This window comes from Nanorana parkeri, unplaced genomic scaffold (genome assembly GCF_000935625.1).
Source record: "Nanorana parkeri isolate BGI_ZX_2015 unplaced genomic scaffold, ASM93562v1 scaffold171, whole genome shotgun sequence".
NCBI classification, from domain to species: domain Eukaryota; kingdom Metazoa; phylum Chordata; class Amphibia; order Anura; family Dicroglossidae; genus Nanorana; species Nanorana parkeri.
In genome coordinates, this window is record NW_017306439.1 from 1,739,671 (window position 1) to 1,758,433 (window position 18,763).

The 18,763-nt window shown below is 46.3% G+C and overlaps 1 protein-coding gene across 1 annotated transcript in view; it reads left to right on the forward strand.

Annotated features, from left to right (window-relative positions):
• The window catches only part of OPHN1 (oligophrenin 1), an 86,427-nt gene extending 75,403 nt beyond the window's left edge, over positions 1-11,024 (forward strand). The window contains exons 21-26 of the mRNA XM_018554738.1: positions 574-715; positions 5,015-5,287; positions 6,026-6,179; positions 6,465-6,515; positions 7,752-7,806; positions 10,941-11,024. Coding sequence (XP_018410240.1) covers positions 574-715; positions 5,015-5,287; positions 6,026-6,179; positions 6,465-6,515; positions 7,752-7,797 — 666 coding nt within the window. The 3' untranslated portion in view covers positions 7,798-7,806; positions 10,941-11,024. The remainder of the gene's footprint in view (positions 1-573; positions 716-5,014; positions 5,288-6,025; positions 6,180-6,464; positions 6,516-7,751; positions 7,807-10,940) is intronic.
• The last annotated feature ends 7,739 nt before the right edge of the window (positions 11,025-18,763 follow it).

Here is an 18,763-nt window from a genome sequence, read left to right on the forward strand (position 1 = left end):
CACCGGATTATCGGCGAAGGAGTTAACGTCTCGGCGGCACAGACGCCATTGCTGGAAGATGAGCATCCTGTGCCGAGACACATTGTACTACGCCGTCCTAGAACCGCACGAGTCTCTATTTATAGACTTTCAGATTCTGTGACGAGGCGAGCCGACATTAGAAGAAGCCATTTCAGTCAAGGAGAGGAGCCGGTACAAGACTGAAGGGAAGGCCAGAGGCCAGATGTAAGACTGAAGGGAAGGACGGAGGTCAGATATAAGCCTGAAGGGGAAGACGGAGGTCAGATATAAGACTGAAGGGAAAGACTGAGTATGGCTTTAAATATGCTCCTGCACTAATGCTATACAATATGAACCCCGGAGCCAGCACCTTCCTCCTTTTCTGTTTATGGCTCGTTCCTATTAAGGACATAACTGGAATCCTGGTGAACAGTCTGTATAAAGAACAGCTGTTTGGAGTTTAATTTTATATTTTTTCCATTTTGCTCTGGAAATTTTCAACATCCAGCCGGTGGTCCGAGAGCATTGTTTGCTCAGCTTAAACCCCGTTCCTCTGTTTTTTGTTTACTGCAGATATTCTGTGGACCGCCGGAAGACAGCACAGCACCCCCTATACCCCCTCCCAGAATCACCCCCAGAACTCACAAGCCCATCACCATCTCCAAACGTCCGGTCAGAGGGAGGAACGGTCTTTACCTTGGCCAGAGCGAAGAAGGTAATACGTTTTTAACAGACTTTTCTGTGTGCTCTTCCCCTGGAAGGAATGTGTTTTCGACGACGAAAGTATTTTTAAGTCAAACGGCAGACCTGAAATTGTTGAAGTCTATCGAGCAAGGGCCTCTGTGGGACACAGGCAAAGCTTTACATTGCTTAGCCTGCTCAGAGCCCATGGAGGGTTGATCTCTGTCCCAATTCAGTGAGACTTGACAGGTGGAGGTAGAGGGCAGGAACCGAGTCAGAAGAAACTCTGTTGCTATATGAAAAAGTTGCAAATCAGCCCAACTTTTTAGGAAAAGCTTTAATACTTACACTATACAGCCATAAGCATGTGGTCTCTCCTCCAAATGATGGCATTCAGGTGTTTCCAGGGAAGGGTTCTGTTAATACAACATCATACAAGACATTGTAGACAATTGAGCTCTTCCAACCTTGTAGTCACAGTTTGGTGAAGACCCTTTTCTGTTCCACCATGCCTGTCCCCTGTGTACAAAGCCAGCCCCATAAAGACATGGTGTGACCAGTTTGATGTAGAAGAACACAGAGCCCCGACTTCAACCCTACTGAACACCTGTGGGATGAATTGGAACTCCGAATGGTGAGCCAGGTCTTCTCATGCAATATGAGTACCTGACCTCACAAATGGGAAAAATTCCCAAAGGCACCCTCCAAAGTCTTGTGCAAAGTCTTCCCAGAATAGTGAAGGATGTTATAGCTACAAAGGATGGCCAGTTACATATGAATGGACATGGGCAGAGGGCAGCTCCATATGAATGGCCATGGGGAGAGGGCAGCTCCATGTTAATTGCCATGTGGAGAGGGCAGCTCCATGTGAATGGCCTTGTGGAGAGGGCAGCTCCATATGAATGGCCATGGGGAGAGGGCAGCTCCATATGAATGGCCATGGGGAGAGGGCAGCTCCATATGAATGGCCATGTGGAGGGGGAAGCTCCATATGAATGGCCATGGGGAGAGGGCAGCTCCATATGAATGGCCATGGGGAGAGGGCAGCTCCATATGAATGGCCATGGGGAGAGGGCAGCTCCATATGAATGGCCACGGGGAGAGGGCAGCTCCATACTAATGGCCATGAGGAGGGGGAAGCTCCATATTAATGGCCATGGGGAGGGGGCAGCTCTATATTAATGGCCATGGGGAGGGGGCAACTCCATATTAATGGCCATGGGGAGGGGCAGCTCCGTATTAATGGCCATGGTTTTGAATACTCATGGGTGTCAACAGCAAACATATATGCAGAACAAGAATTCCATTCTGAAAGACAGAAGATTGTGTGAAGCTTTCACTCTGTGAGCTCCAGAAAGGACTCGTTCTCGTCTCATCCAGAGCCCCACTAATGCTGAACCTCTCTCTACTGAGAAGCAACAAAGCTATCTTTTGTTGAAGTATCTGGAACCTTCTCTTCTCAAAGCCTCCCAGGACTCTAACCCACTCCCAGTTGAGAGACTAACTGTCCCCATCAAATTGGGTTCCTGTCCCAGACTTATTCACTTCCCAATCCAGGGCTCCTTTGTGAAGGATATGATGCTATTCAATGGCCACCAAAATCTTGCAAGAACTAGACACATGCTCTCCCAATATGCTTCTCAGGGCCCATGTCACGTTACTCTTATCCTGAGCTTCCATTAGTGCCAGCAATAAATGCAACTGCTTTGTTCACACTGCCAGAAAGGGGACGTGAATTAATGGTTGTAAGATTGCTGCATCATTTCCTGGCACAGCTAACGCAACAGAGTGACCCTTCACTCCTCAGGACCAGCAGAGGCCACCCCATCCAGCTGCCTACAAGCTCCTATTGATGTGATAGTCAGGTGCCCACAAACGTTTAGCCATATAATGTATTTTGAAGGGACATATGTATGGCAACAACAATGGCATACAAGCCCAAGAAAGTTTCCTCCTGGCAGGAAATGGTGAATGAAATGTTGCTGGTGCACACCCCGTGATCACTACGCTCATGAGGGCTGCTTGAGGACATCCAGCCTGTGTAAATAAAGCTAATTACCAATCTCTGCCTTTTATAGTCGGCGCCTCTGGTGAGGAATGTGTGTGAAATGGACAGTGTCTGCCAGAAAGGAGGGTGAGGGTTGGCATATCATGTTTAGGTAGTGAGGCTTTCCTGTGATGTACAGAGATGGAATCTGAGTAAAGGGGTCTTGGTGATGGATGAGCATATCACCAAACGAGGGAGAGGAGTGTGAACAAGTGGGGAGAAGCTTTCAGGGTGGCAACACTTGAGAGGTTGTAAATGGATGTGACCATCAGCAAATAGCTTGTTAGTAGACGAGAAGGACACAACACATGGATGAGCAAAATGAAAAGAGCACAGCACAGTGCAATACTGTACGTCCAAATTTCCATGCAAAAAAAGGTCTTGCCAAGTCCAACAAGGAATCCAAATATAGGTGTACACACATCTTGCTACTCCTACTAATAGAGGAAGACCAAGAAGAGGGCGCGAAAGACTTTTTGCATTGCAAAAAAGACACATGTATTTATTAAAGGAGAAGTATGAGGTGAGTGCTTTTCACTCACCTCATAGTTCTAACCGACCTGTGACAATGAGACTGTCACAGGTCGGCTCAGTAGATCGGGAGGTGAGCGAACACATACCGGCGTTCGCTCACTTCTCGATCCTGTCACGGCTCTCTGCCGTGACAGGGGCAGGGGCTGGATTCCCCTCTCCCCAATCCGCCAGCGCTGATTGGCGGATCGGACGGGGGAGGGGGCGTGTACAGCTGGCTCTGCCTCTAGATAGGCAGAGCCAGCTGTCACTCACGCAGCTGGGCAGATCCAGACATAATTGTCGGGATCTGCTTCAGCTGCGGCGTCTCAGTATACCGCGAGCAGTAGCTTGCGGTATACTGTGGCGTCTCAGAATATCGTGAGCTGTAGCTCGTGGTATACTGAGCTTAGGGTGACGGGAGGACGCTTGTTTGTTTCCTCCTGTTACCCTAAGGAGAACTATGGGGAAAAGCCTTAACCCCATAGTTCTCCTTTAAAACCAACAATCTTGTACTCACAAGGTAGGGATAGTAGTACAAGGCCTAAGGTCCCCCAGCAGTAACCCACCCTTCATGGCCAGTGATGGAGCTGTTCATCAGATGTTCTAGCTGTGACGGGAGGTGCTTTCAAGCAATGGAGAACACTGCACAGAGAAAATGTGGAGCAGGTTCCTCTGCAGACACCGACTACACTGCTGGAACATCCACAGCCAGTGGAGGGGCGATCTCGCAGATGTTCCTGCAGCATAGCAGCCCTTGGTGTCAGCAGAGGAACCATGTTCTGTTTGTGCTGGATCCTCCATTGCTTGTCAGAGCTGGAACATCTGAGATACAGCCCCACTGCTGACCATGGAAGGTGGGCTCCTGCATCTATTGGACCTGCTTTGATGAAAGTGCTACTATCCCCAACTTCAATTTTAAGTGCAACTGTGTCTTTCATTGTACAAGGTCTTCAGCACCCTGATTGTTCTTGCAGCATATGGATGAGCTAATAGAACTCATACATTTGAGGATGCATACCTTATTTTAATGTCCCTTTAGTTTGGTCACATGACGTGTGTGGTCCTCCTCTTCCCACCAGCAGTTGGTGGTCCTCCTGCACAGAACAAAGCGTACATATCCACATACAACAAAGGGTTGTACTCTAAGCCCATGCTGATGTGATGATTCCCCCCAAAGAGGCGGGTCCATGACAGCCTGGGCTTACAGGAAGTGAGTTGAATATGCTGGATGTCATTCGTTCAAGAAGGTGGCTTGCAGTGGAGGGTGAGGATTGAAACCTTGAAATGTTAAGGGGGTCAAATCTCCAAATTTTTGGGATGAACACATTGACAATTTCAGAAGGGTTCTTACGCTCTCCATTTTGATTAGAGTTGTCCTTTCATCTGACAGCTTAAGTCATTTAAGATTTAATCTGATGGTAATTAGACAGTCTGTGAAGTGCAAACCTTTTCCCCAGTCTAATCCGTATCTACATGGGTAACTGGACGTTTAGCTTGGTTGCCCACAGGCTGCATTTTACAGATTTCAAATAATTTAAAATGTTATTTGGTTTACATTAAACGCCATGACAAAGGAATCCCAGAGCACTGGCTTAGCTAAAAAGACCACAAAGCTTCCTGCCTTTTTGGCTGGTTTTGTCTGATTGAAACCTCAGGTGCAGCTGTCGGGAAAATGATGTGGTGTCAAGAATATGGCGGATTTGTTGGCGGCTCTGTTCTTTTTAGTCTCCGTAATATGAAGGCATTACCAAGTACTTTGTGTGCTTTCTGCAGATGACACCAGTTCTCTGAATGGAAACTGTGCGATCACAAACAGCGACCACCCGCTCCCTCTGCAACGAAAGAAGACAGCACCCCGGGTGGAAGCTCCGCAGAGTCCCGCAGAGCAACATTCTGACGTCGATGTAGCCAAGATGCTCTCTATGATGCAGGACAGAGGACCCAAAAGTAATGCAAACCATGTCAATGGAGACCTACCTTTGTACGCTATTCCCAACAAAGTGTCTCCAGTGTACCCCAAGCGGCCTCTTGTCCGTCCCAGAGAAGGTGAGATTCTGATCAGTGCTCAGATACAAAGTAACATTGTATATAAACATTGATCAGAGGGGAGATAGAGAGATACAAAGTAACATTGTATATAAACATTGAGCAGAGGGAGATAGAGAGATACAAAGTAACATTGTATATAAACATTGATCAGAGGGGAGATAGAGAGATACAAAGTAACATTGTTTATAAACATTAATCAGAGGGAGATAGAGAGATACAAAGTAACTTTGTTTATAAACATTGATCAGAGAGGATAGAGAGATACAAAGTAACATTGTTTATAAACATTGATCAGAGGGAGATAGAGAGATACAAAGTAACATTGTTTATAAACATTAATCAGAGGGAGATAGAGAGATACAAAGTAACATTGTTTATAAACATTGATCAGAGAGGATAGAGAGATACAAAGTAACATTGTTTATAAACATTGATCAGAGGGGAGATAGAGAGATACAAAGTAACATTGATCAGAGGGGAGATGTTGTTATTTTTGTATCTACTCTAAAGATAAAAGGGATGATCTTCCATCTTCGTACGTGGATTGCAGTACACGAGGCTTCCCGTGCTATGTGTTGCTGCACATTACTGATCAGGCTTTGCCGTATTGAACGCATCCGATAACTTTATAAATTCGTATAATGGCTCCTCACCAGTGGAAACATTTTTTATAATATTATCTTATTGCTAGTAAACTTCTTTTTTTTAAACGGCTTCCTTTCTCTTTTCTTTCAGGTGAAAGTGAAAACATCAGTAAAGTTCGCTCACCGGGAGAGAGGCCGGTCATCTCCCGCCCACCAGTAAGGCCACCAGACCCTCCCAGCAGAGCGGCCCTAACCCCCAAAGCGGACGCTGCCCTGGGTGGAAAGGAGGACGTCCCAGAATCAGTGTAAGGATAGACCAGCGACGGCTGACTCATTAAAGGATGCCAGTCAAATGTTTATATTAGCGGAGCATCTGCTGCCATGCCATTTGCACTGCGCAGAACAAGATAAAATGAGTTCTTACAGGAGAAGGAACCCTAATGATGTGACCTTTACTCTGCTAAGGCGCTGTGTGTCATAGACAATTGCCATCTTTTTTTTAATAAAATGCATCCAGCTTCTATTTATAGATCCATAAAGCAGATGTGAAAGATGTGTAACTTACGTTGTCTCCTCCTACTTTTTTACAGAGTCGCCTCCCGTACCAAGTTTTTCGAGAAGGCTTCCAGGCCAAGGGGAAGGTGACGACTCCGTTTTACATTGTCATCATTTTTTTAATGTTTGTAGATTGTTTTTCTTCTAGAATATTAAAGTAAATCAGGGCCATTGCTGACTTCCTGCGGAGGATGCTAGTTGCCTGGCAGTCCTGGAGCATGCATGCTGCCAATCGGTGTAGGGCCAGTGACCCAGGAACTATTTGTTTTTTATCATTTCGGATGGAATAGGAAACCGTTAACAGCCCTCTGAGGTTCTTCTTTGCCACCCTGTGCCCCTTTCAGGAGATTTCCATTCACTTCCTGTCCTGTAGACACAATAGGAAGTAAGAGGAAATCTCACTAATGCAATGTAAATTCCCTTTTGGACAGTTGTCACCAGAATAGGTGTCCCCATTGGAAGATTTCCCCCTAATTCCTGTCCTGGTGACGACTCAACAGTTTGGATGTCCCGTGACTTTTGGGCCTGGTGACAATGGTTACCAGGGCGAATAGAGAGGGGGAATAATCCCAGTCGGGTTACAGCAATAAATGCATGACGGGGTTCGAATTTATCATGACTCCTTTAAAAATATATATAGGAATTCAATACAATATAAAGTTATAGGCAACTGCCATTATCAGGAGAGGCCAGCAGGGGCAGGCTCCATATTCTCTCAGCACAGGTTCCCAACCCTTTCGCTGCCAATAAAAATTGCAGAAAATTCAAAAATGGCTTGGCCAGCTGATTTGAAAAATGTTCCGGAGGGCTTGGCAGCGAAAGGGTTAATGCCATAGCATTCTTCATACATAATGTGAAGATTAATGCTAAACTGTTCTGTTGGAGGATATACCATATACCCATATCCAGCACATTGTTAGGGGTGTCCCCATATACCCATATCCAGCACATCGATAGTGGTGTCCCCATATACCCATATCCAGCACATTGTTAGTGGTGTCCCCATATACCCATATCCAGCACATCGATATGTGATGGGAAATCCAAAATGTAGGAGTTGTCACCGGAACAGGTGTGATGAAATGGCCGCTTGTAGTCTCCATCGGACGCCCGTGTGACAACCCGGGAGCACAATTGGGAGACAGGGGCACCGTGTTGTCACCCTATAACAGGAAGTGACCTTGAAATGAAGTGAAAGCTTCTGTGAGATTGCTGTGATTTGGGTTTACATTTCGTTATCTGTTTGCACCGTCTCTCCTTTTTGGTTTAATATTTTGAGTATTTCAGCTCCGGAGTTAATGCTTTTGTGGTTTCTCGCACAGTCCGCCGTCACCTCCCCAACGAGTTCCCAATTCAGAGGAAAGCTGAATCTTCAAGGTATAAAAACATGTTAATAAAATGATCTGACTTTTGTATGAAGTGACAATCTTTAAATGTATTAATACCGGACGCTCATTTCCCGAAACGCGTCAACGCTCAATGTAAAGCATCCCATTATTTTCAATGGCGCCCATAAGGGGCGTGCCGATACCGGTTTTTCACTATCGAGTACATCCAAATTGTAGCGTTATTCTTGGCAGTACGGTTTTCCAAATGTTTTTTTAGGAAAGAAGGGACCAAAGGCTGTTTCTGTCTTATAGCGCTACTGCTATTCCCTGAACACCATTCACTTGACTGCCAGTGCCACCAGATCCCACCTTTGCTTACATTGACTGCCAGTGCCACCAGATCCCACCCTTCCTTAGATTGACTGCCAGTGCCACCAGATCCCACCTTTGCTTACATTGACTGCCAGTGCCACCAGATCCCACCTTTGCTTACATTGACTGCCAGTGCCACAAGGTCCCAGCTTTCCTTAGATTGACTGCCAGTGCCACAAGGTCCCAGCTTTCCTTAGATTGACTGCCAGTGCCATCACGTCCCCACCCATCCTTAGGTCGAATGCGCCTGCCACCAAATCCCACCTTTGCTTACTTTGACGGCCAGTGCCACCAGGTCCCACCTTTGCTTACATTGACTGCCAGTGTCGCCAGGTCTCAGCCTTCCTTAGATTGACTGCCAGTGCCACCAGATCCCTCCCTCCCTTAGATTGACTGCCAGTGCCACCAGATCCCTCCCTCCCTTAGATTGACTGCCAGTGCCACCAGATCTCACCCTTCCTTAGATTGACTGCCAGTGCCACCAGGTCCCACCCTTCCTTAGATTGAATGTCCATGCTACCAGATGATCCCACCTTCTGCTTACATTGACTGCCAGTGCCACAAGGTCCCAGCTTTCCTTAGATTGACTGCCAGTGCCATCACGTCCCCACCCTTCCTTAGATCGAATGTCCCTGCCACCAAATCCCACCTTTGCTTACTTTGACGGCCAGTACCACCAGGTCCCAACTGTTTATCTTGGTGTCCCTGGTAGAATTTTTAAGGGTCTATGTTGACTCACTTAACGCAAGTTTTGCATTCCCATAGAGGTCTATGAGAATGCTAAACCGGTTTTAAGTGGGTCAGAAGGAGGCCAAATGCAACTGCCAATGATTTCTAAATGTTCTCAGAAGTGTCTCAAAATGTCATCGAAACAAGGCCAAAGCCCGTTGACGCAGGCTGCAATGGAATCGGCTCAATCCTTTTTCTATAAACACGAGATCTCTCGCAGAAAACATAGTACATGGTTCAAAAAACTAAGATCAAAGAAAGTGTAAAGTTACTATATAAGTACCAAATAGTTTTCAGCTGCACCCAACATAGTAAAGCCCAATTCCAGCCCCCACCACCTGCCACAATCCAGATTTCGGGACATCAGTATATAAATGCAATGGGGGAAAAAAAAAAGTTTTTTCCAGCATGAAACAAGAAATGTATCCGGCAGCAAGTATTAAACTATGAACATATATAATCATTAATATCGTCTGAACATTAATATTGCATGGTTGCTATTCAATTCCCTGGCCCAATGAGCCTAGGAAGCTTAAAATTAAAACTATGTTGGGTAGCTGCCTCAGGGTAGCTATATCCTTAGCTGATAAAGTGAACATTTAACAAAGAAAGTAGAGGAATGATGAGGTGGAATGTATTTTAGAGGCGAAAAATACTGGGGGGGCGGGGCTGGGGTGGTTTAGGGTAGGGGGAGAAGGAGTAAGCTTCCCATGAAGATATATTCTCGAAAAAAAGAGACCAATCAGTCTTTTATTGTCGTTTTGGATAGAGTAGAGAAGGGTTAAAATTAGGGATGCACCGATACCGAGTATTTGGGCTAGTACTCGTACTCCCCCAAATGTTCCGATACTTATCCCCTCCTGAGGGAGATTTCCTCTGACCGGCAGTGCCGTGAGGGAACATGGAGCTGGGGCGCAGGTAATGACTTGCGGCCCGGCTTCCTGATTGGCCGGGAAGCCGCCTCCATGCTGTTTGTCTGGCTCGATGCTGATTGGCCGGGAAGCTTGCTTCCCAGCCAATCCGCATCCAGCTGGCAATCAGGAAGCCGGGCCGCGAGTTATTACCTTCCCTTACGGAAAGCATAGAGCTGACCAAACAGCATTGAGCCGGTCAAACACCCGGCTCGATGCTGGTTGGCTGGGTAACCAGCTCAACTAATCAAGAAGCCAGGCGGCACGCCGTGACCCGCCTCCAGGCTTCCTAAGCCCTCGTTCACACCTGAACGTTTTGTAGCGCGTTCTACGCTCGACGAACGCTCTACAAAACGCTCAAAAATATAAATCCCATTGTATTCAATGGTCTCGTTCCCACCTTGGCGTATTTCCGCCCGTCCCTAACGCGCTACAAAACGGCCCACGCCTGAAAAGGTACAGGTACTACTTTGGGCCGTTTTGTTGCGCGTTTCCATTGGGCTACAGCCAAGTAGCCTTCGGAAACGAGCGACGGTCGCGCGACAGACTCGCATATGCAATACGCCTAGGTGTGAACGAGACCTAAATGGTCAGGAAGCTAGGCAGCCTCGGCAAATGAAGCCGGTGTTCTTTCGATGGAACACCGGCTTCCCAGGCAATCAACATGGAGCCAGCCAAACAGCATGGAGCCGGGCAAAAAACAGCCGGCTCGATGCTGATTGGCTGGGTAGCCGGCTTCCCTGCCAAACAGCATAGAGCTGGCTTCATAGCCAATCAGAAAGCCAGGCAGAAAGTAATGACCCGCCTCCCCGCTTCCTGATTGGTCAGGCAGCCATGGCAAGTGAAGCAGGTGTTCTTTTGAAAGAACACCGGCTTCCCAGGAAGCCGGGCGACGGGTCATGATCCGCCGCCTTAATTCCTGATAATCTGGGCACCAGTATTGGTACTCGGTATCGACAAGTACCAAAGAAAAATATCGGTACTCTGTGCCAGAAAAACAGTATCTGTGCATCCCTACTCACCACCATGACCGGAATGAATGAGAACCTTCACAGACTCTACCAGAGCATCATTGATTAATAAGAGTTTAGTGGTAGTCACTAGAAGTTGAAGTTTGTTCTCAAGAGTCCACCATGATGTCCACATTACCATTTTGCCTTTTGTCTTCCAGGATCTAACCCTTGTAGTAACCTGGCTGGTCCCAGGACACATTCCAACCATCTTGCCAAAGTGGTTCGCGCCGGCAGCTAGAAAAGGAGCTTGTTCCATAATGGACTCTGGTGAACAGGTTTTCTGATGAGCCCTCTATTAATTCACCGCTGGGACAGTCTCCTGAAAGGTCACAAGTGGATGGAAAAACATAAAAACCCTGAAACTCATTGAGCCATGCTCCTCACCTGCTTGTCATCACTGGAAGGAATGAACTAAAACATAGACTAGAAGATGAAGTGATGCAGTAGATATGGGGTCAACGATATACAAGTATGTTCCTCATACCAATCTGCTTGTTCATTCCACTTAGGCCTCTGTCCAGGTCTAATTAAGGACCTCTCAGCAGGTGCCACACCAAGGGCACAAATACTCCTCTGTCTTATATTATCAGCTCATAAGTGTTTTTAAGTGAAAAGCGGAATGAATGTAGAACAGTAGAATCCATTCTGCACTGCATTCCACTATTTATTAATCCGTTAGTAGAATATTTACATGGCTATAAGAAAATCAGTATGTTTATGTTTGTAATGGAAGACCTTAGACAAGGTGTTTCTTAATGATTGTGCAACCCTGTACAGTAGCATTGCACTAATGAAGGTCAAAACAAACTATGAACGATGGATATACATTCAGAGTTCTTCAATCCAAAGCAGCCTTTCTCAACCAAGGTTTTGTGAAACCCTGGGGTTCCTCCAGGATTTGCTAAGAGTTCCTTGAGCACTGAGCAGGTTCTGACTCGCAGATAGGTTACCACTGGCACCAATGAACTTTTTAGCTATGGTGTAATGAGGTCCTTCTCTAACTGACCACCAGAGTAATGAGGTCCTTCTCTAACTTACCACCAGAGTAATGAGGTCCTTCTCTAACTTACCACCAGAGTAATGATGCCCTTCTCTAACTTACCACCAGAGTAATGATGCCCTTCTCTAACTTACCACCAGAAGTATTTGGGCTAGTACTCGTACTCCCCCAAATGTTCCGATACTTATCCCCTCCTGAGGGAGATTTCCTCTGACCGGCAGTGCCGTGAGGGAACATGGAGCTGGGGCGCAGGTAATGACTTGCGGCCCGGCTTCCTGATTGGCCGGGAAGCCGCCTCCATGCTGTTTGTCTGGCTCGATGCTGATTGGCCGGGAAGCTTGCTTCCCAGCCAATCCGCATCCAGCTGGCAATCAGGAAGCCGGGCCGCGAGTTATTACCTTCCCTTACGGAAAGCATAGAGCTGACCAAACAGCATTGAGCCGGTCAAACACCCGGCTCGATGCTGGTTGGCTGGGTAACCAGCTCAACTAATCAAGAAGCCAGGCGGCACGCCGTGACCCGCCTCCAGGCTTCCTAAGCCCTCGTTCACACCTGAACGTTTTGTAGCGCGTTCTACGCTCGACGAACGCTCTACAAAACGCTCAAAAATATAAATCCCATTGTATTCAATGGTCTCGTTCCCACCTTGGCGTATTTCCGCCCGTCCCTAACGCGCTACAAAACGGCCCACGCCTGAAAAGGTACAGGTACTACTTTGGGCCGTTTTGTTGCGCGTTTCCATTGGGCTACAGCCAAGTAGCCTTCGGAAACGAGCGACGGTCGCGCGACAGACTCGCATATGCAATACGCCTAGGTGTGAACGAGACCTAAATGGTCAGGAAGCTAGGCAGCCTCGGCAAATGAAGCCGGTGTTCTTTCGATGGAACACCGGCTTCCCAGGCAATCAACATGGAGCCAGCCAAACAGCATGGAGCCGGGCAAAAAACAGCCGGCTCGATGCTGATTGGCTGGGTAGCCGGCTTCCCTGCCAAACAGCATAGAGCTGGCTTCATAGCCAATCAGAAAGCCAGGCAGAAAGTAATGACCCGCCTCCCCGCTTCCTGATTGGTCAGGCAGCCATGGCAAGTGAAGCAGGTGTTCTTTTGAAAGAACACCGGCTTCCCAGGAAGCCGGGCGACGGGTCATGATCCGCCGCCTTAATTCCTGATAATCTGGGCACCAGTATTGGTACTCGGTATCGACAAGTACCAAAGAAAAATATCGGTACTCTGTGCCAGAAAAACAGTATCTGTGCATCCCTACTCACCACCATGACCGGAATGAATGAGAACCTTCACAGACTCTACCAGAGCATCATTGATTAATAAGAGTTTAGTGGTAGTCACTAGAAGTTGAAGTTTGTTCTCAAGAGTCCACCATGATGTCCACATTACCATTTTGCCTTTTGTCTTCCAGGATCTAACCCTTGTAGTAACCTGGCTGGTCCCAGGACACATTCCAACCATCTTGCCAAAGTGGTTCGCGCCGGCAGCTAGAAAAGGAGCTTGTTCCATAATGGACTCTGGTGAACAGGTTTTCTGATGAGCCCTCTATTAATTCACCGCTGGGACAGTCTCCTGAAAGGTCACAAGTGGATGGAAAAACATAAAAACCCTGAAACTCATTGAGCCATGCTCCTCACCTGCTTGTCATCACTGGAAGGAATGAACTAAAACATAGACTAGAAGATGAAGTGATGCAGTAGATATGGGGTCAACGATATACAAGTATGTTCCTCATACCAATCTGCTTGTTCATTCCACTTAGGCCTCTGTCCAGGTCTAATTAAGGACCTCTCAGCAGGTGCCACACCAAGGGCACAAATACTCCTCTGTCTTATATTATCAGCTCATAAGTGTTTTTAAGTGAAAAGCGGAATGAATGTAGAACAGTAGAATCCATTCTGCACTGCATTCCACTATTTATTAATCCGTTAGTAGAATATTTACATGGCTATAAGAAAATCAGTATGTTTATGTTTGTAATGGAAGACCTTAGACAAGGTGTTTCTTAATGATTGTGCAACCCTGTACAGTAGCATTGCACTAATGAAGGTCAAAACAAACTATGAACGATGGATATACATTCAGAGTTCTTCAATCCAAAGCAGCCTTTCTCAACCAAGGTTTTGTGAAACCCTGGGGTTCCTCCAGGATTTGCTAAGAGTTCCTTGAGCACTGAGCAGGTTCTGACTCGCAGATAGGTTACCACTGGCACCAATGAACTTTTTAGCTATGGTGTAATGAGGTCCTTCTCTAACTGACCACCAGAGTAATGAGGTCCTTCTCTAACTTACCACCAGAGTAATGAGGTCCTTCTCTAACTTACCACCAGAGTAATGAGGTCCTTCTCTAACTTACCACCAGAGTAATGATGCCCTTCTCTAACTTACCACCAGAGTAATGATGCCCTTCTCTAACTTACCACCAGAGTAATGATGCCCTTCTCTAACTTACCACCAGAATAATGAGGTCCTTCTCTAACTTACCACCAGAGTAATGAGGCCCTTCTCTAACTGACCACCAGAGTAATGATGCCCTTCTCTAACTTACCACCAGAGTAATGAGGTCCTTCTCTAACTTACCACCAGAGTAATGAGGTCCTTCTCTAACTTACCACCAGAGTAATGATGCCCTTCTCTAACTTACCACCAGAGTAATGAGGTCCTTCTCTAACTGACCACCATAGTAATGAGGTCCTTCTCTAACTTACCACCAGAGTAATGATGCCCTTCTCTAACTTACCACCAGAGTAATGAGGTCCTTCTCTAACTGACCACCAGAATAATGAGGTCCTTCTCTAACTGACCACCAGAGTAATGATGCCCTTCTCTAACTTACCACCAGAGTAATGATGCCCTTCTCTAACTTACCACCAGAGTAATGATGCCCTTCTCTAACTTACCACCAGAATAATGAGGTCCTTCTCTAACTTACCACCAGAGTAATGAGGTCCTTCTCTAACTTACCACCAGAGTAATGATGCCCTTCTCTAACTTACCACCAGAGTAATGAGGTCCTTCTCTAACTTACCACCAGAGTAATGATGCCCTTCTCTAACTTACCACCAGAGTAATGATGCCCTTCTCTAACTTACCACCAGAGTAATGATGCCCTTCTCTAACTTACCACCAGAATAATGAGGTCCTTCTCTAACTTACCACCAGAGTAATGAGGTCCTTCTCTAACTTACCACCATAGTAATGAGGTCCTTCTCTAACTTACCACCAGAGTAATGAGGTCCTTCTCTAACTGACCACCAGAATAATGAGGTCCTTCTCTAACTGACCACCAGAGTAATGATGTCCTTCTCTAACTTACCACCAGAGTAATGATGCCCTTCTCTAACTTACCACCAGAATAATGAGGTCCTTCTCTAACTTACCACCAGAGTAATGAGGTCCTTCTCTTACTGACCACCAGAATAATGAGGCCGTTCTCTTAACTGACCACCAGAATAATGAGGCCCTTCTCTAACTGACCACCAGAGTAATGATGCCCTTCTCTTACTGACCACCAGAGTAATGAGGTCCTTCTCTAACTTACCACCAGAGTAATGAGGTCCTTCTCTAACTGACCACCAGAGTAATGATGCCCTTCTCTTATTGACCACCAGTGTAATGAGGCTCATCTCTAACTGACCACCAGAGTAAAGATGCCCTTCTCTCACTGACTCTCCCAATGACCACCCATGTAAGAGTGGCACATTACTAACCATTAGACCCTCTCCTACACCTTTAATGGGTTTCTCCCCAATAGGGGCTTAGTTACGAAGGAGAATGTGTTGAAGGAGTAGAACAGGTTCTGGCGGTGAGCTTCTCTCAATGACCACCAATATAATGGGGTTATTTTCTCACTGACTCTCCCAATGACCACCAATGTGAGGGTGTTACATTGCCAACTGTAAGACCCTCTTGTACTCCCTTAGTGGGTTTCTTCCCATTAAGGGCTTAATCATGATGGAGAAACGTGTCAAAGGAGTAGGAGAGGGTCTGGTGGTGAGCTTCTCTCACTGATCACCACTGTAATGGGGTCCTTCTTTAATGGACTCTCTCTCAATGACCAACCATGTAAGAGTGGCGCATCACTAACCACTAGACCCTCTCCTACACCTTCAATGGGTTTCTCCCCAATAGGGACTTAGTCATGAAGGAGAAAAGTTGGAGTAGAACAGGGTCTGGCAGTAAGCTTCTCTCACTGACCAACAGTGTAATCGGGTCATTTTCCAAATGTAAAGGTGGCTAAGCCCAGAAACATGTTGAAGGAGTAGGAGAGAGTCTAGCCTTGAGACTCTTAACTGCTAGACCCTCTCATACTCCTTCGATAGGTTTCTTCCCAATAAGGGGCTTCATCATGATGGAGAAACATTTTGAAGGAGTAGAACTGGGTCTGGCGTTGAGCTTCTCTCACTGACCACCATCTTAATGGAATCTTTCTTTCATGGACTCTCTCAATGGCCACCCATGTAAGAGTGGTACATCACTAACCACTAGACCCTCTCCTACACATTAAATGGGTTTCTCCCCAACAAGGGCTTATTCATGGAGAAGGAGAAACGTTTTGGAGTATGAAAGGATCTAGTGTTGACACTCTATCACGGACCATCAGTGTAATGGGGTCCTTCTCCCACTAGGGGCTTAGTCACGAAGGAGAAACATGTTGGAGGAATATGAGAGGGTCTAGCCGTGAGCTTCTATCACTCACCCTCAGTGTAATGGGGTCCTTCTCCCACTAGGGGCTTAGTCACGAAGGAGAATTGTTTTGAAGGAATATGAGAGGTTCTAGCAGCGAGACTCTATCACTACCCATCAGTGTAATGGGGTCCTTCTCCCACTGGCTCTCCCAATGACCACCAATCCCTAGTCTTAGAAGACCATTATCCACTGAACCCCAATGTAAAGGAGCATCCTGCCGGCCACTTTACTGACCACAAATATAAGGGGGCATTTTGACCATCACAGTAGGCGGTCCATTTTCCACTGACCATGCGAGGCAACACTGCACATTCCACTGCAAATATTTTCTGGCCATTATTATTATTCATTTCATTCCGTTATTGCCAAAAATATTTTTGGTGTATAGAACAACCCTGGGGTGTCAAGTGCTCTACGTATGCCACATTCCTCATTCCTTAATTTCTTCTTGTATTGTAACTTACTGAAGTGTGAGCTATAACAATTATTAGCAGGGGTTCCCCATGACCTGGAAGGTATTTCAAGGGTTCCTCTACGTTAGAAAGGTTGAGGAAGGCTGCTCTAAGAGTTTACATAGTAAGGAAGCAGAAAGCCCGGGGAGTAGACCGTGCCTTGTAGAGTCGTGTGTACCGGGACCTCCGAGGCATCCTTGAGGTTAGAAGGGGCTTTTATTTGCTTACTTTTTAAAAAAATTTAATCTTAAACATTCTTTTTTATATAAATGTAATTGGTCAGTTTTCACAGATTATTGCTGGGACGTTCCACATCTATGATGATACAACTGAAAGTCATTTACACCAACAGAACACACACATTGTACATATTCACAATAGCATTAGGTGAGCACCCAACCCGATGTGACAATGCAATGCATAGTAGCAATCCAGGCGGGCGTACAGTTCATCCACCGGCCGCCGGTACATACCTACATAGTTACATAGTCAGGTTGAAACACATCGAGTTCAACCTACCCGAGATCCCTTCCTCCCCAAGGTATCCAGTAGGGATGTACCGATACTAGTATCGATATCGGCGCCGAGTACCTAGCCCGATAATTCCGGTATCAGAAAGCCGGGCAGCACGTCATTACACGCTGCCCGGTTTCCCAATTGGCCAGAAAGCGGCTCCATGCTCTCGTCACTTTTTTTTTTTTCCAGTCCTGAAACCCGGAATTGACTCCTAGAACCTTCTATAAACATTGTAGATTATCAAGTTGTAGATTGTTCTTTTGAACACATGCACTCCTGATGGAGTGGAGCGCTCACGTCCTTTGACACGTTTCTCCATCATGATTAAGCCCTTAATGGGAAGAAACCCACTAAGGGAGTACAAGAGGGTCTTACAGTTGGCAATTTTGATAGAGCCGGCCTCATTTCCTGGCTGGAGGACATGCCAGCCTGACTCTCCCCTGGCCCTCCCCTTTCATTCATTGGATCTAGACTGGCATATGACTTTTGGTATTTGCATAACTCCTCCCATGAGCCGGCCCACTGCTTCCATCAGGGCTGAAGGCTCTTCAGAGGAGTGCTGAGATGTTTCCAGGAAGCTATGTACAGCACCCCGCCAGCTCCTCCCACCAGCCGTGACCCGTCATGCATCGCATAGAGAACCTCACGTGTTCTTAAATAACATAAGTAATGAGTAAAATGAAAAATATGCCATTAGCATGTTGATGAAGAAAGGCGACATGTACACAGAGTAAACGCCATCTTTAGAACAGTGCAATATTTCGGGTCGGCTCGTAGTTTTCGAGGTCACGGACATTCTACGAGGATGAGGGAACAGATTGGCGGCGTATGTTTACTCTTCGGGTGACGTTCTTCTGAAACTTGATGCCGTACAGTGGGACAGAAGAGGAAAAAAGCCCAAAAAGCGCAGTTGGTTGATGATTACCTTCATCCTGTTTATAAGTTCATCTGCACAATGAGCCAGAAGTGATGGCGGAGCTCCGTTCATCTTCGCATTCTCTGTGTTTAGCTAAATCGTTCGCAGATACATTATTATTATTATTTCAGTAACGTAAGCCATCAGAGGTGTAACATATGGGCCCCCGTGACTCCGTTATTAGAGCCAAAAAAATAAAAGTCCGTCCTAGATAGTTTAATGTAAATAACATGTCGGCCGCAACTTATATAAAATTGTAGCTTTTTGTGGTCTTTTTACAATAATTAGCTTTATTCTCAGCATTATGCATTTCATTTGGAAAGAGTTTACATATTATATTATATTTCGGCGTAGCACCGCTAGAATGTTGCTTTTAATGTGCGGACGCGTTCTTTTTAATATAT